The sequence below is a fragment of the Heteronotia binoei genome, chromosome 17 (genome assembly GCF_032191835.1).
Source record: "Heteronotia binoei isolate CCM8104 ecotype False Entrance Well chromosome 17, APGP_CSIRO_Hbin_v1, whole genome shotgun sequence".
Taxonomy (NCBI): domain Eukaryota; kingdom Metazoa; phylum Chordata; class Lepidosauria; order Squamata; family Gekkonidae; genus Heteronotia; species Heteronotia binoei.
Window position 1 is genome coordinate 53,460,758 of NC_083239.1, and position 21,764 is coordinate 53,482,521.

General features: G+C 51.5%; 1 protein-coding gene across 1 annotated transcript in view; it reads right to left on the reverse strand.

Annotated features, from left to right (window-relative positions):
* The window catches only part of DLL3 (delta like canonical Notch ligand 3), a 53,414-nt gene extending 32,911 nt beyond the window's left edge, over positions 1 to 20,503 (reverse strand). The window contains exons 1-5 of the mRNA XM_060258423.1: positions 20,424 to 20,503; positions 14,319 to 14,564; positions 12,961 to 13,018; positions 6,827 to 7,084; positions 1,062 to 1,423 (exon numbers count right to left, since the gene is read on the reverse strand). Of these exons, the coding sequence (XP_060114406.1) occupies positions 1,062 to 1,423; positions 6,827 to 7,084; positions 12,961 to 13,018; positions 14,319 to 14,564; positions 20,424 to 20,477 (978 nt within the window). The 5' untranslated portion in view covers positions 20,478 to 20,503. The remainder of the gene's footprint in view (positions 1 to 1,061; positions 1,424 to 6,826; positions 7,085 to 12,960; positions 13,019 to 14,318; positions 14,565 to 20,423) is intronic.
* Positions 20,504 to 21,764: the final 1,261 nt, after the last annotated feature.

Here is a 21,764-nt window from a genome sequence, read left to right on the forward strand (position 1 = left end):
CGGAGTGAGCGTGTTGTTTTTCTCCAGTTTTGCTAACCGCCGTGGCCCTGATCTCCGCTGAAGCCTCCATGTGGTGGCTGGAGATCTGGGATTACAACTGATCACCAGTCGGCAAACTGGAATGTCACCCCCCCACCGATCTGAACACAGGAAGGGCCCCTCTGGATGCATCCTGCATCCCATGCAATTCGTTGCATGCCGGATGGCTCTTGGGGCTCCCAAAAGGCTTTTGCGGTGCACCCCCAGCCTTTCCCACAAGAGGCATTCGGAGGAACTCCACCTCTAAAGATGGGCAGCTGGTCTAGCCCCATTTTAAAGTGACCCAACCTTGCGGCCATCCCTGTGCCCAGTGGCAGGGAGTTCCACAATCTAATGCTGTGTCCTCAAGGATGTGGGCTGTGGAACAGGACAGGCAGGGCTTTTTCTGTAGCAGGAGCTCCTTTAGGTATTAGGCCACCCCCCCCCCTGTTGTCGCCAATCCTCCAGGAGCCTCTGAAGGAGAGCCTTGGAATTCTAGCAGGAGCTCCTTTGCGTATTAGGCCACACGCCCCTGATGTCGCCAATCCTCCAAGAGCCTCCGAAGGACAGCCTTGGAATTCTAGCAGGAACTCCTTTGCGTATTAGGCCACACCCCCCCTGTTGTTGCCAATGAACATATGAAGCTGCCTTATACTGAATCAGACACTTGGTCCATCAAGTTAGTACTGTCTACTCAGACTGGCAGCGGCTCTCCAGGGTCTCAAGCTGAGGTTTTTCACACCTATTTGCCTGGACCCTTTTTTGGAGATGCCAGGGATTGAACCTGGGACCTTCTGCTTCCCAAGCAGATGCTCTACCACTGAGCCACCGTCCCTCCCCTTTCCGAAGGACATGCTGAAGAACCACATTCCAAAGGAGAGCCTTGGAATTCTAGCAGGAGCTCCTTTGCGTACAGGGCCTACTGCAAGGACTGGCTACATCACGGGTTGTGTGGCCGAAGATGCAAAGGAGTTCCTGCTATAGAAAAGGCCTGCGGATCTGAGGGAAGAGGGACTGGAAAGGGGGGGAGGTGCAATACTGACATTGCAGCTGCCGCTGTTCTTGCAGGGGTTGCTGTCGCACTCGTTGGTCTCGATCTCGCAGCTGGTCCCTGCAAAGCCGGCCCGGCAGGCGCAGGTGTAACTCCCTTGGCCCGTGTTGCTGCAGGTGGCGCCGTTCTTGCAGGGGCGGTGGTTGGTGCAGTAGTTGAGGTCTTGGTTGCAGAAGAGCCCGCCCCAGCCTTCTTGGCAGTTGCACTGCCAGGGCTGGACGCAGGTGCCGCGCAGGCAGCCCGGGTAGCGGACGCACTCGTCGCAGAACGTCCCCTGCCAGCCGATCCGACACTTGCATTCACCAGGCTTCTCGCAGAACCCGTGGGCGTTGCTGCAGCCGGGCAGGCAAATGGCTGCAAAGAGGGAAGCAGGGGGGAGGAGTGGGGTGGAGGGAAGAGAAGAGAAGGGAGGGGGAACAGCTGGTGGAGTTGCAGTACAGATTCCGTGCATCAGGCAGCTGGTGCCTGCCACCGTGCCGAACGGAAGGCCCACGTGCCGCCCCAAGAGGCAAATTAAAAAAAGGGGGAACGCAGCAGTGAAAAGCCTGCAAAATGACTACAGAGGAACGGTGTTCAATATTGCTACAGAATCAGGCAAATAACATTTATGCAATCTCAGCAACAGGTAACAAACCGATAACATATGAACCTATGAAGCTGCCTTATACTGAATCAGACCTTTGGTCCGTCAAAGTCAGTATTGTCTACTCATTCTGGCAGCGGCTCTCCAGGGTCTCAAGCTGAGGTTTTTCACACCTATTTGCCTGGACCCTTTTTTGGAGATGCCAGGGACTGAACCTGGGTCCTGGGACCTTCTGCTTCCCAAGCAGATGCTCTACCACTGAGCCACCGTCCCTCCCCAACAACAAGAAGTATCAAAAGTCCAAAAGGCTCCGTTATAAACGATTGTCCTCGAAACGTGGCCAAAAATCCTCCAGGTATTTGGCTGGTAATATTCCCAAATAGGGAACTGCCCGAGCTTGAATTTTGTGAAGCTGCATGGCTGTGACAGTGTATTAATGGGGACTCCTAAAAGGAAAATTTTGTTGCCTGAGTGTGAATAATTAGACCAATAGAATTATCCTTAAGTGGAGTAAGACTGCCTAACAAAGGGCTACGCTCTGAAAAGCGCTAAGACATCCGGAAATCACGTTGTAGATCTCAGGAGGTTTCTATGCATCAGATTTATACCTATTTTGGAATATTACCAGCAAAATACCCGGAGGAGGATTTTCGGCCACATTTCAAGGACATTGTTTATAACTGAGCCTTTTGGACATAAGAACATAAGAGAAGCCATGTTGGATCAGGCCAATGGCCCATCTAGTCCAACACTCTGTGTCACAGAAGAACATAAGAGAAGCCCTGTTGGATCAGGCCAATGGCCCATCCAGTCCAACGCTCTGTGTCACAGAAGAACATAAGAGAAGCCATGTTGGATCAGGCCAATGGCCCATCCAGTCCAACATTCTGTGTCACATAGTGGCCAAAAGAACCAGGTGCCATCAGGAGGTCCACCAGTGGGGCCAGGACACTAGAAACCCTCCCATTCCCCCCCCCAAGCAGCTGTTTTGTCCAGGGGAACTGACTCAGTCACTTGGAGGTCAACTGTAATTCTGGGAGATGTCCAGGACGCACCTGGAGGTTGGCAGCCCTAGCTGAAGGCCACACAGCTCCTCCATCCAGCAGCACCAATGAAGAACTCAGTGCAGCTCAGAAGATTACAATTCAGTCCGACCAACACAAACTGTCCAAATTAAAAGGGCACCACCCAGGGTAGCTCATCAAACGTATGTGGTTTGTCTTAGGTGCGTGTGGGCACTGCGGGAAGGGCACGTTCCCCTCATTCCACACTACGAACCCTGCAGATTGACTCCTCTTTTAATGGCTGCTGTGTTGGAGCAACTGGGCTCTGCCAGCATGACCCGTTTCCCAGCCATATACAACAACTGCACACTGGCGCAGAGCTTGGACACGGTAACCGATCGTCGCTGCCCTTGGACCATTTCCCAAACACAAAACAGGCACAGGCGGAAGTTAAAGCTTGCATTTCCTCTGCTCACTTCCTACAATTATATTGAGATCAGCCAGCCAGGGGAGTGAATGCCAGTCTTGAGAAGAACAAAGATTACTTCTCTTCAGGGAACTTTCGAGCATGAAGCTCTGACCATTTCACCAAAACGCCGATGCAATGAAGCTGATTTGTTTGGGCCTGGGACTGCCAACTTCCTGGTGGTAACCAAGAAGGCCAAAGCCTCCGTGTAAAGTTGTCTAAACACCATGTTGTATACAACAGAGGTGGCCAATGGTAGCTCTCCAGATGTTTTTGCCTACAACTCCCATCAGCTCCACCCAGCACGGCCAATGGCTGGGGCTGATGGGAGTTGTAGGCAAAAAAGACATCTGGAGAGCTACCTTTGGCCACCCCTGTTGTATACAATTTACAGTTCTTTAGAAGCTTTTCACATCAAATACAATTCCAATAAAAAGGTAAAGGTGGTCCCCTGCGCAAGAACCAGTTGTTTCCGACATCACATCACAACGTTTTCACAGCAGACTTTTTTACAAGGTGGTTTGCCCTTGCCTTCCCCAGTCATCGATGCTTTCCCCCCAGCAAGCTGGGGACTCATTTGACTGACCTCAGAAGGATGGAAGGCTGAGTCATGGAAGGCCCGGAGCCTACTACCTGAAACCAGCTTCCGCTGGGATCGAACTCAGGTCGTGAGCATAGGGCTCCGACTGCAGTACTGCAGCGTTACCATTCTGCGCCACGGGGCTCTTGCTCCAATTCCAGTAAACATTCATAAATGGCAAAAGTCCAAATAAGTTCGTATAGAGATACACAGAACAAGCTCAGTGAGGAACACATGAACCAGTCAATGTTTACAAGATTATGCATGGGATAGAGAAGGTAGACAAAGAAGTCCTTTTCTCCTTTTCTCATAATACGAGAACTCGAGGACATTCAATGAAATTGCTGAGCAGTTGGGTTAGAAGGGATAAAAGGAAGTCCTTCACCCAAAGGGTGATTACCGCATGGAATTCACTGCTACAGGAGGTGGCGGTGGCTACAAGCATAGCCAGCTTCAAGAGGGGATAGATCAACATGTGGAGCAGAGGTCCATCAGTGGCTATTAGCCACAGCGTATTGTTGGAACTCTCTGTCTGGGGCAGTGATGCTCTGTCTTCTTGGTGCTTGGGGGGGGGCAATAGTGGGAGGGCTTCTAGTGTCCTGGCCCCACTGGTGGACCTCCTGATAGTGCCTGGGTTTTTTTGGCCACTGTGTGACACAGAGTGTTGGACTGGATGGGCCACTGGCCTGATCCAACATGGCTTCTCTTATGTTCTTCTGTGACACAGAGTGTTGGACTGGATGGGCCACTGGCCTGATCCAACAGGGCTTTTCTTATGTTCTTCTGTGACACAGAGTGTTGGACTGGATGGGCCACTGGCCTGATCCAACAGGGCTTTTCTTATGTTCTTATGTGACACAGAGTGTTGGACTGGATGGGCCACTGACCTGATCCAACATGGCTTCTCTTATGTTCTTATGTCTGGGGCAGTGATACTCTGTATTCTTGGTGCCTGGGAGGTGGGGGGGGGGAAGTGGGAGGGCTTCTAGTGTCCTGGCCCCACTGGTGGACCTCCTGATGGCACCTGGTTCTTTTGGCTGCTATGTAACACGGACTGGATGGGCCATTGGCCTGATCCAACATGGCTTTTCTTCTTATGTCTGGGGCAAGCGATGCTCTGTCTTCTTGGTACTTTGGGGGGGCACAGTGGGAGGGCTTCTAGTGCCTTGGCCCCACTGGTGAACCTCCTGATGGCACCTGGGGTTTTTGGCCACTGTGTGACACAGAGTGTTGGACTGGATGGGCCGTTGGCCTGATCCAACATGGCTTCTCTTATGTTCTTATATATCTCTACAAAGTTGGAACTTATTTGGACTTTTGCCATTTATGAATGTTTGCTGGAATTGTACTTGATATAAAAAGCTCCTAAGAACTGTAAATTGTATACAATATAGTGTTTAGATTACTTTACATGTAGCTTTTGCCTTTCTTGGTTGCTGCTATCTCATCTGTGATCCTCACTTTAGTTGCCAAACCTCCAGGTGCTGGCTGGAGACCACCTGGGATTACAACTGATCTCCAGGGGATAGAGATCAGTTCCTCTGGAGCAAATAGCTGCTTTGGAAGGTGAACGTTACGGCATTCTACCCCATTGAAGGCCCTCCCCAAATCCCCAAGGCCCTCAGGTCCACCGCAAAATATGGGAGCACTTGAAGTGCCAGATCACTGGTCTATCAGGGCCACATTCCATCAAGACCCGCATTCCCTCTTATGAGGCCTTCCACCTTAGAGGCTCACAGCTTACCTGTTCCTCCAGTAGCAGCCACCTCAACCACTTGCCAACCGCAAGCCAAATTGGGAAAGGGACTTGCCTGCTTTCCAGAAACCCACAGCAGGTGCCACAGTAGGGGGGAAAAAACACTCAGAAGAGCTAGTTGTGCTTCCTCAGCCCCTGTGCATCACTGCTCTAGCTCGAAAGAATGCTCCAAAACCAAAAGAGAAGGCTGTGTAACAGACACCGAAAAAGAACAAAGCCCATACAGGGCACACAGCCTATAGTGCTGCAAATAGTCCCTCGTGTGGAGGTCTTGTGCAACGGAACACCGGTAAGGCCCCGTTTCCCGGAATCGCTTCCTCAGGCGCGTGCGTGCTCCAAATTACATACTTTGAGGGACAAAGCTGCCTTTACAACGCTCTCGTTTGCTCAGCACGGACCGCTGGCGTCTCCAGATTTTGGGACTCTTTTGGACTGAAGCATCAGTATTGGAAGTTCTAAGGAGCCATTATGAAATGTGTATAAACTTGTATGCATCCTTAAAGAGTCCTCATGTAATGGAGCGTGTGCTTTCCATGTACTGCTTCAAGTATTTCGACCAAGACAGCACGCCGGATTAAAACACTGATGAATTTATAAAAGAAGATGATGATATTGGATTTGTATCCCGCCCTCCACTCCGAAGAGTCTCAGAGCGGCTCACAATCTCCTTTACCTTCCCCACCCCCACGACACCCTGTGAGGTGGGTGGGGCTGAGAGGGGTCTCACAGCAGCTGCCCTTTCAAGGACAACCTCTGCCAGAGCTATGGCTGACCCGAGGCCATTCCAGCAGGTGCAAGCGGAGGAGTGGGGAATCAAACCTGGTTCTCCCAGATAAGAGTCCATACACTTCACCACTACACCAAACTGGCTCTCTAAGAAGAAGATATTGGATTTATACCCCACCCTTCAGTCTGAATCTCAGAGACTCAGAGCAGCTTACAATCTTCTTTATCTTCTCCCCTCACAACAGACATCCTGTGAGGTGGGTAGGGCTGAGAGAGCTCTGACAGAAGCTGCCCTTTCAAGGACAACCTCTGCCAGAGCTACGGCTGACCCAAGGCCATTCCATCAGGTACAAGTGGGGGAGCGGCGAATCAAACCCGGTTCTCCCAGGTAAGAGTCCGCACACTTCACCACTACACCAAACTGGCTCTCCGTGAAAAAGTGATTCGTTAAGTACTTTTTAAGTATTTGCAGCACTGCAGGCTGTGTGCCCTGCACGGGCTTTGTTCTTTTCCATCACTGCTCTAAGGCAAGGACGACAGCTCACACTTTACCAAATGGCTCCTAGCCTGGTTAAGCTCTCTCTCACCGCTCCGGTGGCTGCAACCACCACCTTCCTTCCCTCTCCTCCTAAGACTACTTACGTTCCGAACAGTATTCACCCCGCCACCCCGCAAGGCAGATCCTGCTGCCCAGCTCGTCGCAGGCGTAGTGCCCGAAGGTGTCGTCCCGTGGGCGGCAGTAGTCCGAGCAGCTCTCTCCGTAGTAATGCTCGTCACACGTGACGTGGTAGGAGTAACGCAGCTCGCTTTGGTCTCCCAGCTGCACGTCCTGGGACCAGTCTTCGCCCACGGCCAAGCGTCGACGGGTGGCCAGACGGCTGATCAACTTCTGGGCATCCTCTGGGAGGGGAAAAATAGGTAGTCAGGGAGGGCATGAAGTGGAGAGGGAAAGAAGAAAGATACTCCACACCTGCCAGGGCAGAGCTTCTTTATCCAAGATGGTGGCTCAGTGGTAGAGCATCTGCTTGGGAAGCAGAAGGTCCCAGGTACAATCCCCGGCATCTCCAAATAAAAAGGGTCCAGGCAAACAGGTGTGAAAAACCTCAGCTTGAGACCCTGGAGAGCCGCTGCCAGTCTGAGTAGACAGTACTGACTTGATGGACCAAGGGTCTGATTCAGTAGAAGGCAGCTTCATATGTTCATAAGACCTAAGAGTCTCAATGGATTCTCTGAAGGTCCAGACCTGAAGTTCTGTGCCGATATTCCTACAAAAACAGCCGGTTGACAACAGCTGCAGCCCAAGGTGTCTCCAGGAAGCCTCTCCTGGCTTCACTGTAAACCCGAGTTCAGTTTTTTCAGAAAGAAAAATTTTCATTTCTATGCCCCCGCCACGCTTTCGAGTGCCAGTTGATTATCTGCCCCTTCCCTTGTGGCTCAAGGTGGCTTGCCAAAATAGCTTCAAACATTTTCATTAACCGCCCCCCCCAAAAAAAAATTAGCAAACCCTAAATCTCTCCCTCCCTTCTCTTTGTAAAAGAAGCCTGCCACTCATACATTTGCAAAAGCCCTAGCAGACGGAAGCAGGCCTTGCAGCCTTGAAGATCTTCAAGATGCCCGCCCCTCACCTCTTCAGGGAGTCCCTTTTTCAGGAGGAAAAGGCCAAAGCCAGGCAGGCCACCCCAGCTGGTGAGACAGCTGACAGATATGGCTGCTTGGAAACTGGTTGGCACATACAGACATACAGAAGGAGACATAAGAACATCAGAAGATCCCTGCAGGATCAGACCAGTGAAGGCCCACCTAGTCCACATCCTGCCTCACATAGGAGCCAGTCACTTCCAGCGGAGGGCCCACAACAGGGCATAGAGGCTGAGGCATTCCTAAGAGCCCTGCTGGACCAGACCAGGGAGGGTCCATCTAGTTCAGCTTCCTGTCTCACACAGTGGCCAACCAGTTCCTCTCGAGGGCCAACATCAGGCCAGAGAGCCCAAGGCCTTCCCCTGAGAAGAACATCAGAAGAGCCCTGTTGGACCAGACCAGGGAGGGTCCATCGAGTTCAGTTTCCTGTCTCACACAGTGTCCAACCAGTTCCTCTCAAGGGGCAACATCAGGGCGGAGGCTGAGGCCTTCCCCTGAGAAGAACCTCAGAAGAGCCCTGCTGGGTCAGACCAGGGAGGGTCCATCTAGTCCTGTCTCACACAGGGGTCAACTAGTTCCTCTGGAGGGCCAACAACAGGGCAGAGAGGCCAAGGCCTTCCCCTGAGAAGAACATTAGAAGAGTCCTGCTTGGTCAGACCAAGGAGGGTCCATCTAGTCCAGCATCCTATCTCACACAGGGGCCAACCAGTTTTTATGGAGGGCCAACAACAGGGTGTAAAGGTTGAGGCCTTCATAGGAACATCAGAAGAGCTCTGCTGGATCAGTCCAATGAGAGAGTCCATCTAGACCAGTATCCTGTCTCACACAGGGGCCAGCCAGTTCCTGTGCCAGTCCAACAATGGGGTAGAGAGGCTGAGGCCTTCCGCTGTTGTAGCCTCCTGGCTCTGGGATTCAGAGGAAGAGCACTGCTTTGCGTGCAGAAAGTCCCAGGTTCAGTCTCCAGGATCTCCAGTTACAGAGCAGTTGTTGATGTGAAAGACCTCCATTTGAGACCCTGGACAGGCGCTTCCAATACTGACCTCGATGAACTGAGGGTCTGATTCAGTAGAAGGCAGCTTCGTGAGCATGTCAGGAACAGTCCCATAAAGAGTTCTGGAGGAAGCTTTTTATTTACTGGCCAGAGTGCCAGAATCCCACCCCTTCCTCATGGGAAGAACCCAAAACCCTTTCTCAAGTGGCCATTTATCACTGTGTGCCAATCACCAGTTTGGATAAACCCATCTGTGATGGACTTAAAGCAGTTTGCCTGGGTGAATGTGAAAAGCTCACTCTGGATGGCTGAGCCGCTTCCATGGATACGAATATATCAATTGGAAGGAGGCTAGCAGAGGGGGGGGGGGGAAATTGCTTCACAGTTTTAGTCCAGTTGGAGATTGACTGCAGAAAGGAGCTAAGAAGCAGCCTCTCTGCTCAGTTCCTTGAGACAGAACTGGTTTGGTAGTTTCTGTCTGAGAGAGAGTTCATTTGTGAGAAGGGGCAAAGCCAATGCTCTTTCTGAGGAAAATCTCTCTTGAGTTGTGCCACACTGGGTCACATAGCAGAGGAAAGCAGTAAGGCTCTGCTGAGGAGTCCTGTCAGTGCCAAAGGACAGACTCCTGGTTCAAACAAAGAACACAAACACACTGGGAGAGAGGCTAAGGATGGCAAGAAGAGATTTTCCCCCTGGCCCCAGACACCTGACCACAAATCAAGAGAAGCAAACTCTGTTCTCCTAAACAGGAAGAGAGATCTTGCCAAAGCATGTGTCGCATCAGAATTCTTCTCCTGGCGGAAGGACCCACTTCCGCTAGTGGAATGGATCCGTGGGATCCAATGCAGTGAAGCTGCCTGACACTGCATCAGGCCCTGAGTTCCAGGTGAGTATTGTCTTCTCAGACTGGCAGCGGCTCTCCAGGCCAGAGTCTCAGGCTGAGGTCTTTCACATCACCTACTGCCTGGTCCTTCTAGCTGGAGATGCCGGGGATTGAACCTGGGACCCTCTGCATGCCAAGCAGATGCTCTACCACTGAGCCATATTCCCCCCCCTCCCCCAAATGGTGGTCTACAGCACTTTCCTCCCATGGGAAGATCCATCTCTCTTTAAGTAGTACCTGCTCCACACATTTCTTCGCATTTGTAATGCACACACTGAGAATAGTTAACTCCTCCTGGGTCTGTCCCATCTGGCTTTCAAAGTCCTGGTCAAGAGAGCCCTCCCAAGCCAAATATGAGGGTCCCTGTTGGCTTGAACTTCTGCCCACGAAAGCAAGTTCTGGTGGATCTCCACGGTTGTGTGATCATTCAGTTTTGGGTTCCCCCGCCCCAAACAAAAAAAAATTAAAGGTTTGTAGATTTTAAGGTTACCATAAACTGCTTCACACATACATATGGAGCAAAAAAAGAAACAGAAACATAGAGTTGGAGGGTCCCTAGAAGTCATCTAGTCCAACCCCCTGCTCAGTTCAGGAAATTCACAACTACCTTTCTCGGTCCCCCTCATTTCCCTCAGCAACCCCTGCTGTACACTCAGAGGAAGGGAAAAAAACCTCCAGGAGAACCTGGGCCAATCTCCTTTGGAGGAAAATTCCTTCCTGACCCCAGAGTATCAATCACCATTTCCCTGAGCGTGTAAGAAAGGGTCATGGGAACTAAGGACTGATGTGACCCTTCCTGCCCTCCTTCTCATGATCTGCCTAATTCACAGAATCCTCATTGCTGTCAGATGGCCATCTAGCCTCTGTTGAAAAACCTCCAAGGAAGGAGAGCCCACCACCTCCCAAGAAGAAAGCCTGTTCCAATGAGGAACCACTCTAACAGTCAGGAAGTTCATAGAATCACAGAGTTGGAAGGGGCCTCCAGGGTCATCTAGTCCAACCCCCTGCACAATGCAGGAGACTCACAAACACCTCCCCCTAAATTCACAGGATCTTCATTGCTGTCAGATGGCCATCCAGCCTCTGCTTGAAAACCTCCAAGGAAGGAGAGCCCACCAGCTCCCGAGGAAGCCTGTTCTACTGACAAACTGCTCTAACGGTCAGGAAGTTCTTCCTAATGTTGAGCTGGAAACTCTTCTGATTTAATTTCAACCCACTGGTTCTGGTCCCACCTTCTGTGGCCACAGAAAACAAATCCACACCATCTTCTATAGGACAGCCCCTTCAAGGACTTGAAGATGGTGATCATAGAATCCTAGAGTTGGAAGGGACCTCCAGGGTCATCTAGTCCAACCCCCTGCACAATGCAGGAAACTCGCAATCACCTCCCCCTAAATTCACAGGATCCTCATTGCTGTCAGATGGCCATCTAGCCTCTGCGTGAAAACCTCCAAGGAAGGAGAGCCCACAACCTCCTGAGGAAGCCTGTTCTACTGACGAACCGCTCTAACGGTCAGGAAGTTCTCTAAATTAAAACAATATGGGGGGACACCCCTCAACATAGGAAAAAGGACCTCTTTCTGCCTCCCCTTTTTTAAGTGGAGATACAAAAGACTGGATCTAAGACCTTGGATCCTGGGGGGGTGGGGTGGGGGTTTGGCCATCTTCTGGGCATGGAGCAGGCGTCACTGGGGGGTATGCAGGGGGAGGTATTTGTAAATGTCCTGCATTGTGCAGGGGGTTGGACTAGATGACCCTGGAGGTCCCTTCCAACTCTGGCTCCGCGAGATCTCCCCATTTTAGTATCATCTGCAAACTTAATAAGCATTCCGTCTATTCATCCAAATCATTTATCTCCCAGGATGACAACTTCTTTCCGGGCTACAGAGATTATTTCCCCTAAAGAAAAGGGCTGCTTGGGAGGGTGGATTCTGTGACAATTGTATTTTGCTGAGCGCCCCCACCCCACCCCACACACACACACACACATCTCCAGGAATTTCTGAACCCAGAGCTGGGAACCCAAAAGGAACAGCCCGTGACAGCTCAAAGAATGCTGGATGGGCAAATGATTTTGGAAGAGTAAGATTGTTGTCTCGTCGGACATTCCTTCACTGATTCCCTTTGGCCTTCCTGCCCACCAGGCCTCGGATTCAGCAGGAGCACAGCTCTTGAACCTTTTTGTGGTTCCCCCTCCTCCTCCCCACCTTGCCCATTGAATAGGAGGTGCAGCTGCATAAACAATCCCTGGATGAGCTCCACCACCTATTTTTCTACAAAGCAACCCCCTGCTGCCCATTGAAGCATCCTTGTGATCTGTTTTAATTCTCTATCTGTTTACATATTTCCCCCGTCTGTGCCCCAGAGAGCACTACGTCCAGGGTTCCAAAATCCCCTCCGGATTCCCGGACTGAAAGGAGCTCAATCGTCCACCGCTAGAGCCAGAGCATTCTCAACAATAGCCCCCCGCTCTGTGGAAAGCCCTCCCCGAAGGCATCAGGGCCCTGCGGGACTTGCCACATTTCCTCGGGCCTGTAAGACTGAACTATTTAAGCTTGCCTTTAATAATTAAGGGGAGGTAGTCCCACTGGACATATATAGATATTGAGAAACACCAATGTGCGTATCTTGGATTTTATGGTTAAAATGTGTGGAGAACTGATTTTATTGTATACTGCAAGGGAGGCCAACGGTAGCTCTCCAGATGTTTTTTGCCTACAACTCCCATCAGCCCCAGCCGGCATGGCCAATGGCTGGGGCTGATTAGAGTTGTACGGGGGGGGGGATCTGGAGAGCTACCGTTGGCCACCCCTGGTATACTGCTTTTAGTATTCTGTGTGGTTTTTAACTGTTGTCAGCCGTCCTGAGCCTGTTAGGGAAGGGCGGGATATAAATTTAATAAAATAAAATAAATATTTAAGCTGGTTTTAACTTTTTCATTATGGGCAGAAAGGCTCGCTTAAAGATGTTTAACATGCGCAGTGATGCTCTGTATTCTTGGTGCTTGGTGGGAGGCAAAGTGGAAGGGCTTCTAGCCCCACTTGTGAACCTCCTGATGGCACTTGGGGATAGAGGGGGAATACACCTTGCTGGCACTCAGGGATATTTTTCTTTTGGCAACAGCTATCTTTGGGCTTTTTTTCCTTTTGAAAATAATAGCCTACTTTACAGGGCTGTTGTAGGTTCCAGATGCATTGCAAGCTCAAAAAACACAAATGTATCCATATCTATACCTTCTAGCTATAAATTTAATGAGCCGCTTACCTGTGGACGGTTCTCCTGATTCTGCCCTCCAAGATTCTATAATGAGAGAAAAGGTCCCCTAGAAACAAAATGGGAAGGAGAGAGAAAATAAGTAAGAAAGATGGAGGACAGGGGAAGGTGAGAGCCAAAATTAATTCAGATAACACTGATTCCCAAATAGGACTCCAGGCACATAATTCTAAGTGCTGCTCTTAATACAACCTCTGCTCCAGGGTATTTGAGGCTTCTCACGGATCCCTTCCATACTAAAAGACCCACAAGAGTTTCCGGCTCAACATTAGGAAGAACTTCCGGACCGTTAGAGCAGTTCCTCAGTGGAACAGGCTTCCTCGGGAGGTGGTGGGCTCTCCTTCCTTTGAGGTTTTTAAACAGAGGCTAGATGGCCATCTGACAGCAATGAAGATCCTATGAATTTAGGGGGAGGTATTTGTGAGTTTCCTGCATTGTGCAGGGGGTTGGACTAGATGACCCTGGAGATCCATTCCAACTCTATGATTCTAAGTCTAATGGCCACAGGGAGATAATTTCCCCCCCCCCCGCCTGTAGCTCTTTAGATGGCATCGAGTCAGGTATAGCAGGAAACCTTTGGTCTGATCTAGCAGGGCCCCAGTTTACGTTCTTGTCAAGCCTTGCTGGCAGCATTCTAAGGCACACCTATTATATCTCTCTTGTGACTTTGGCTTCCTACCCAGGATTTAAGATGACAGGGGAAAGGCCCTCTGACTGTCCCACCAATCAAAGAAGCTCATCTGGTGGGAACAAGATAGAGGGCCTTTTTGGTGGCAGCCCCACATTGAGCCATTGGCCTGATCCAACATGGCTTCTCTTATGTTCTCATCTCCGCCCTTGTACCTGCCACACAAGCCTAGTTTCCTTGTCCACACAATTTAACACAGAAGACGTACACTAGCATGTATGAACAAAGCAGGAGTCAAGTGCACCTTTAAGACCAACCAATTTTTATTTAGAATGTAAGCTTTCGTGTGTTCTAAATAAAAATTGTTTGGTCTTAAAATGGCAGCTTGACTTTTGCTTTGTTCAACTGCTTTGGACCAACACGGCTGCCCGCTTGGATCTACCAGCATGTATGGACGATCCTCTGCCATTTTGCGAGAAAAAGTACAGGGTCAGTGTAGGTCATGCACACAGAGGGACAACAGGCACATGCGCTGCCTCAACTCTGCGGTCTTCCCCAACCCCAAAGATCCCACGGCACTCGCCAGGGTGTGTCCACTGTGGGAAACTCAGTCGGAGAATTAAAGAGTAAAAAGCAGGAAACAGAGAGAAAGGGACAAGGAAAGGCCTCGGTCTAAACCAAGATGTCTGGAGGGTGCCAGACCCCGGCCTGGGAACCTCACCGGCCACTTGAAGTGGAAGGGAACACGGATGGGCCCGCTGGTGGCCACGACACTGTGGTCAGCTGGGACGACGTCGCTCAGGGCTGCCCCAAAGGTGCAGGGAGGTTCTGGTGATACCACCGCCTGGGCGTGCTTGAGGCAGACGCGGAAGAAGAGGCGGCAGGGGTGGGCGCCGCGGCACCAGCTCCGGGGGCTGCTTGTGGTGAAGGAATGCACTTGGAGCTCAAAGACGCCAGCCGGTTTCACCTGCGAGGGAGAAAAGCAGGAGGAGAAGCACATGAAAAGCATCACCTGTGGAAACCTCTCGATGCCTCTACACCGAGGCTGCGTTAGTGCACCGACTCAGGTGTCTGCTCCCAAAGCATCCCCCTTGGCGCTCTTTTTGCAGGTACTGGCCTCCCAGTCTGGGCACTGAAAGTTCTGCCCCTCTTTATAAACCCTTTGGAATTCTACACTGCCGCTGGCTTCCCGAATACACGCCCAGCCCCTGCCATGGCCGACTCGCAGAGATAGCAGGGGGAAAAGGAAGTAATCTGCACACTGCAAAAAAAGGGTCGCCTGCCAATTTCTACAGATCGTGGATGTAGGAATAGACCGACCTCCCCCGCCCCCCCGGTCAGGTGTTAATTCTCACGTCTCATCCCTATGCACAAGAAATTTGCATCTGATTCTCTGCTTCACACTGCCCTGCTGAGGCAAGAGTTCTCTGCTCCTTGGATCCCCGTCTCTCACAAGATCCCAGGGATTTCTCTTGGAAGAACTTAAGCCTCGCTTCCGCCCCAAGGAAACATGGATCCTTCTCCATAATGGCGGAGCTTTTGCTGAGAATCATACGCTAGGCCTTGTCCAGAATCTAGATGGTGTCAAACGTGTGAATCAGGCCCCTGAGCAAATGGCTGCAGAGCAAAACCTCTTTTTTCTCCATTGGCTGAGGCTCCTCCCTTGGGGAGGAATGGGGGAGGCAGAGCTTGCTTTGCCAGGCTCTCTTAACTGCACAGCAGAGTTCCTGAGCCAAGCCTCCCTCCCTTCTATTGGCTGAGGCTCCTCCCCCTCCTGGTCCCCAGGGAAGGAAGTTAGGAGCCAGAGCTTCCTTGGCCCAGTTCCCTGGATGCCATGGGAGAAATACAAAGAAAGCACCCTTAAGACCAACAAGTGCTAACGTTTAAGCCTGTTTTAAGGGTTTTTTTAAAAAAAATCTTTAATAGTGTCTGTGTCCTTTATAAAGTTTCTATCTCTGCTACCTAATCTTAAATAGGAGCACACAGGGCCCTGCCCAACAAGGTCTCATTTACATCAGATTCAGCCCTGATCTAGAGCCAGTCTCTCCTTCCAGGCTGTTCACCTGCCCTTCACAGACACGGGTCAATAAATGAGAATCTCCTCCGTCTTCAAATCCAGTGAGGGATGCGAAAGAGTTTTTGTGGAGAAGTAGTTGCCCACGACGGCCCTGAAGAGAGGGAATTTCCCCCTCCTCAGTGTAGCCAGCAAGCGCAAAGTGCTGTGTGCTTCCTCTTTGTTTTATTTAAACAAGCTGCCCCGCCCTTTTGTTTTTGTCCTTATGGAGCTGAAGGTGGCTTACGGTATAAACAGAATTCATAAAATACTTTCCAAAAGGACAGTTTAGGACTGCTTTAATCAAACGCCATTGAGAGCATTTTATTCCATTGAGAGCATTTTATCTTATTGCCTCTGCGTGTGGTTTGGGAGCTGCACGGAAGCAGAGAGAAGGGTGCTCCAAAGAGTGATGGTGAGAGCACAGAAGATTTGTGGATGTTCTCTCCCCTCATTGGTGGATCTGTATGATATGGGATGTAGAAGGAAGATACAAATGATCTTAAGGGACCCTTCACATCCGGGCCACTTGCTATTTGAGATTTTACCGTCAGGTAGGCGATACAGAGTGTTGAAGGCAAAGACAAATAGATTCAAGGGCAGCTTCTATCCAAGTGCCGTGGTTAAGCTAAATGCAGGGTTATGAATGGTTATGTGTTTTTAGATGCATTTAAATGGTCTATGTATATGTCCTTTTGTGGGTGTTGATGTGTTGGTATGTTTGTGGAAGAGCACCTCATTTCGTTGCTCTCATTTTTTTTTTTAGAACAATGACTATCTATCTATCTATCTATCTATCTATCTATCTATCTATCTATCTATCTATCTATCTATCTATCTATCTATCTATCTATCTATCTATCTATCTATCTATCTATCCATCCATCCATCCATCCATCCATCCATCCATCCATCCATCCATCCATCCATCCATCCATCCATCTAAATAAAAACAGTCTTAAGCTGCCTCTTAAAGACTGAAAGCTAGAGGGCCTGGTGCCCCTCCCTGGAGAGATTGTTCCAAAATCACGGGGCTGCCACTAAAAAGGCCCTGTCTCGTGTACCCACCAGTTGAACTTCTTTTATTAATAGGACAGTCAGGAGGGGGTCTCTCTCTGTGATTTTAATTCCCAGACAGGAACATATGGGAGAAGACATCTCTCTTTAGTAGATAAGAAGCAGAGATGGGCTGAGAGTGTCCAGGGAGGGGCATGTTCAAGGCTACTGACCGAGTCTGTGGCAGAGGGTGAGGCTTGAACTGAGGGCTTTCTGGACCACAGCTCCTTCTCATAACTGCTATGCTGAGTTCTACAGCACTTCAAATAATCTTTTATTGCTTTCTGAGCTACCCAAGGCCAGACTGGGCAGCGAAGGGCAGGGTGTGTGCACTCACCCCTATTCTCTGGTAGGGAGAAAAAAACAGCGTTCTAACAGGAGAGTTTTTCAAAAAAACATTTCGGAAATCAAAAAAGGGGAAAATGAAATAAATATAAACTGCAGCCTAATGGAACAAAGTTCAGCGGCACCTTGAAGATGAACAAAGTTTAATTCTGGGTATAAACTTTTGGGTGCATGCCCACTTCAACTGACTAACAAAAGTTTAATTCTCAGTATAAGCTTTTGGGTCCATGCATCTGATGAAGCGTTCACACACATGAAAGCTTATACTGAGAATTCAACTTTGCTGGTCTTCAAGGTACCCTTAGACTCAAGCTTTGTCCTGCTGCTTCAGACCAACACGCCTGCCCCCCCCCTCCCCGAACACAGCTCAATAGCTTAGCCTTCAGCCAGCTCACATTTGCATCCGTGACCTTCCCAAGCCTCCCTTCTCCAAGTCAGGGGATGGAGCTCTCCCCAGACAGATGCCTGGATCTGTTCTTGGGGAAGAGAAGAACCAGCGAAAGGCTGATAGATTCCACACACACACACCCGCCGCCCACATGCATCCAACAGCTGCTCCAGGAAGAAGCGGTCCCCATCGCTGGGCCAGTGCCGAGAGCAGCCAGGAGGGGGCGCCCTCCATTGGCAGGGGAGAGGAAGGAGGATCGTCACCGACTGCCAGCAGACGGCGAGCGTCGAGGAAGGGGAGGGCAAGCCCAAAACCATCCTCAGCACAGTTTTGAAGAGTCACAGGTGTTAGTCACGACAGAGCACCGTTTCAGAGGGACCCAGGCTGGATGGGAATCCAGAAGAAGAAGAAAGAAGAAGAAGAAAGAAGAAGCAAGAAGAAGCAAGAAGGAAGAGGAAGAAGAAATAATTGGATTTATATCCTGCCCTATACTCTGAATCTCACAGTCTCAGAGGGGCTCCCAATCTCCTTTCCCTTCCTCCCCCACAACAAACACCCGGTGAGGTGGGTGGGGCTGAGAGAGCTCTCACAGCAGCTGCCCTTTCACGGATAACCTCTGCGAGTGCTCTGGCTAACCCAAGGCCATGCCAGCAGGTGCAAGTGGAGGAGTGGGGAATCAAACCCAGCTCTCCCAAATAAGAGTCCGCACACTTCACCACTATGCCAAACTGGTTTGATTTTGGGGCACAAGCTGGAGAACAGTTTCAGAGCGCAGCGAAACCTGCAGTATAGAAGGGAGTGCCTCTGCCCATGTGCAAAGTTACACCTTGGAGACCAACAAGATTTTCGAGCTTTCAAGAGGTACAAGTAGGAGCACGATTTCAGCGCACAGCTAATCTGGAAGAATACAGAGGAGTGCATCTGTCCGTGTGCAGAGGGCTTTCTTTTTATGCAAACTAGACATCCGTGATCTGGGGGAAGCGGTTAGCTAAGGGTTCTGGGTGGAGATCTGTGTGTGGGGGGGTGCACCCGGGGAAGGGGAACAGCCATGGCTCAGCAGCAGAGCCTTGGCACGCAAAAGATCCCCGGTTCAATCCCCGGTAGCAACTCCAGCTAAAAAAACCGGGCAGGAGGTGATGGGAAAGACTTTACTCTGCCCTAGACCCTGGGGAGCTGCTGCCAGTGTGTGTAGACAAGACTGACTTTGATGGACCAAGGATCGGATTCAGTAGAAGGCAGCCAGTAACAATGCCACTGAGCCCCACCCCCCTCCAAAGCAGCCCATTTTCTCCAGGGGAATTAATATAGTAGATCTCCAGCCCCCACCTGGAGGTTGGAAACTCTAGCAAACCCATTCTAGGGGCGGAATAAACCTCCCCTAGGGGAACCTCAGTTTCAGTTCGGGGGGGTGTCATGCCTCCCCCTCCCCCAGGCATCCAACAGGTCTGAATCCATTCGCTTTCCTAATCAAACCCAAAAGAACATCAGAGAAGCCCTTTTGGATCAGGCCAATGGCCCATCCAGTCCAACACTGTGTGTCACACAGGGGCCAAAAAAAGCAAGAACCCAGGTGCCATCAGGAGGTCCATCAGTGGGGCCAGAACACTAGAAGCCCTCCCACTGTGCCCCCTCAAGCACCAAGAAGACAGAGCATCACTGCCCCCAGACAGAAGAACATTTTAAGAGAAGCCATGTTGGATCAGGCCAATGGTCACTTCAGTCCAACACTCTGTGTCACAGAAGAACATAAGAGAAGCCCAGTTGGATCAGGCCAATGGCCCATCCAGTCCAACACTCTGAGTCACATAAGAACATAAGAGAAGCCCTGTTGGATCAGGCCAGTGGCCCATCTAGTCCAACACTCTGTCTCACAGAAGAACATAGGAGAAGCCATGTTGGAACGAACGGCCCATCCAGTGGAGGCGAATGGAGGCGAACGGCCCATCCAGTCCAACACTCTGTGTCACACAGGGACCAAAAAACCCACCAAGTGCCATAAAGAGATCCACCACTGGGGCTAGAAGGGAAGCCCTCCCACTGTGCCCCTCCCAAGCACAAGAACAGAGCATCCCTGCCCCAGACAGAGAGTTCCAACTCCTTTCCCTGTTGATGGCACTCCCGACCCCCAGGCCTTCCGCAGACGGTCACAGCAAGGAAAGGGTTCAAGCAAACAACAAATGCACTGCTGGAAAAAGAGAGACCCAAACAGGCGCGCACGCAACTGTTAAACGCTTCCAGAGTTTTTCAAGTGTGCATTTAACGTAGCGTCGTTACGCAAGCTTCGTATCACAGCGCCAATGGCTTCACCTGTCGAGTGAAAGTTCCCGGGACAAGTAAACCGCGCGAGCAGCAAAGCACTGATTTTGCATCGTTGAAGCTCTGAGGCGGTGGACCGGTCGCCAGCAAGGATAGAGAGGCTGTATTAAAATGCGCACATGGCACGCTATCGGTGCGGTAATAAATGCGCACATGGCACGCTATCGGTGCGGTATTAAATGCGCACATGGCACGCTATCGGTGCCGTATTAAACGTGCCAATCAAATGCGCAAAGCGCGATGCAACTGCAAAGCTCCAGAAGCGTTTCACATTGACATGGTCGGGTTCCTGTTTTTCCCCCCAGCGGTGTGTTTTCCTCCTGCAGCCGGTGGCATTTCTTCTGCCTGACCTCCCCCCCCCCCCCCCGCAACTTCGTCCAACCCTCCCGGAAAAAAAGACGCGCTTCCTTCCCCCTCTCGACCGCCGCTCCCTCGGGATGCGATCTGGCCCCTTCCCCCGGTCTGCTGGAGTCCTGGCTGGAGGTGCCCTCCCCTCCCCACCGGTACACCGCAGAAGGCGGATCTCCGCCGGGCTGGCCAGGAGACTCTTGCCTCGCAGGGCGCGCAGCCTCCCCGACGGCCCCCCTGCCCAAGCGCCCCCTCCGCCTTCCCCCAAAGTCGCAGCCGCCCCCCTCCCCTCCCCTCCCCTCGGACCAGCGACGACTCACCAGCCGGACGCCCAGGAGCGCCACGACGCCGGAGAAGAGGAGCGCAGCAGCCATGGGGCGAGCAGGCAGGAGAGGCTCCAAAGTCTGGCGCGCCCCGCCGGCCTCGGGGGCCTTTTACGAGCGGGGGCGGGGAAGACTCCGCCCCCTCGGGTAGAGGCCCCGCCCCTTGGGGCGCAGGGGGCGGGGCCAGAGCTCAACCCCCCCCCCTCCTCCCCAGGCGGCTTCTGCGCACGGATCGGGCCCCCTGGCGGAGAAGGCGGAGGGGCAACGTGCGCTCTAAGCTGCTCGCCCTGTGAGCAAAAATTCTGCTCGGTGAACTGCTGGCATGCAAGTTGGGAGCTCCAGTCAGGGGTGGGCAAGGGTAGCGCTCCAGATGGTTTTTTTTTTTCGCCTACAACTCCAATCAGCCCCAGCCAGCATGGCCAATGGCTGGGGCTGATGGGAGTTGTAAGCAAAAAAACCCCCCAACAACTGGCGAGCTACCCTTGGCCTCCCCTGGATAAATGCTTGTGCTCTGGGGTCCTCCTTCCTGAGCGAAGACAGCATTGTGTGAGTGAGCTGCAGGCTAAAAGAACCTGTGAGCTGGCTCACACTAACGCAGCTTAAAGGGAGCACTGAGGAGGGGCCTTCTGCTGGGAGAAAGCGCAGGCTGGAGTTGGCACCGGGCTGGGGGGAGGAAGGCGGGGCAACCCCCTTTGCTGACTCCTGCAGAAGCCGCGTTGGATTCCAGGGGGGGGGGCGGCTTGGAGGGCTCCTCTCAGCTGTATGCTAATGGCTGCGCCCCGGCGAGCGGAGCAGGCCTCTCTCTTCCCCCGTCCCCAGGCTCCACAGGTGGGCGAGGGAAGCGGGTCTCCTCGGGAGCCAGTGGCAGGGAGCGTGCCGAGTGAGCATCCCCAGACCCTTCGGGAAAAGGCCAGAGGCGGCTGCTTAAAAAAAAAAAAAAAGGCAGACAAAATAAACGAGGGCAACGCAATATATCCAGAAATCTAAAAAAAAAGGCAGCTGTGTCAAAAATACAAGATACGATTTACAAATTTTAGAACAAATCTACCTTCACGCCAGCCCATTTCAATGGTTCTATCTCTGCACACTTCACCACCACACCAAACTGGCTGCAAACAAAAAGATTGGCTGAGAAAGGTTTGGGCTAATAGAGAGAAGGAAGTTAGAGAGAAGGAAGGAGGCTTCCTTACAACAGCGCATGAATCCGGAACACTTCCCAACGCGTGGCGCCTTCTGCCTCCCTTTCTTTCCCTTTGGGCTTCACTGGAACAAAACTGGGTTGCCAACTCAGGGCTGGTAAATGCCTGGAGATTTGGGGGTGGGCAGAATGCCCTAGAG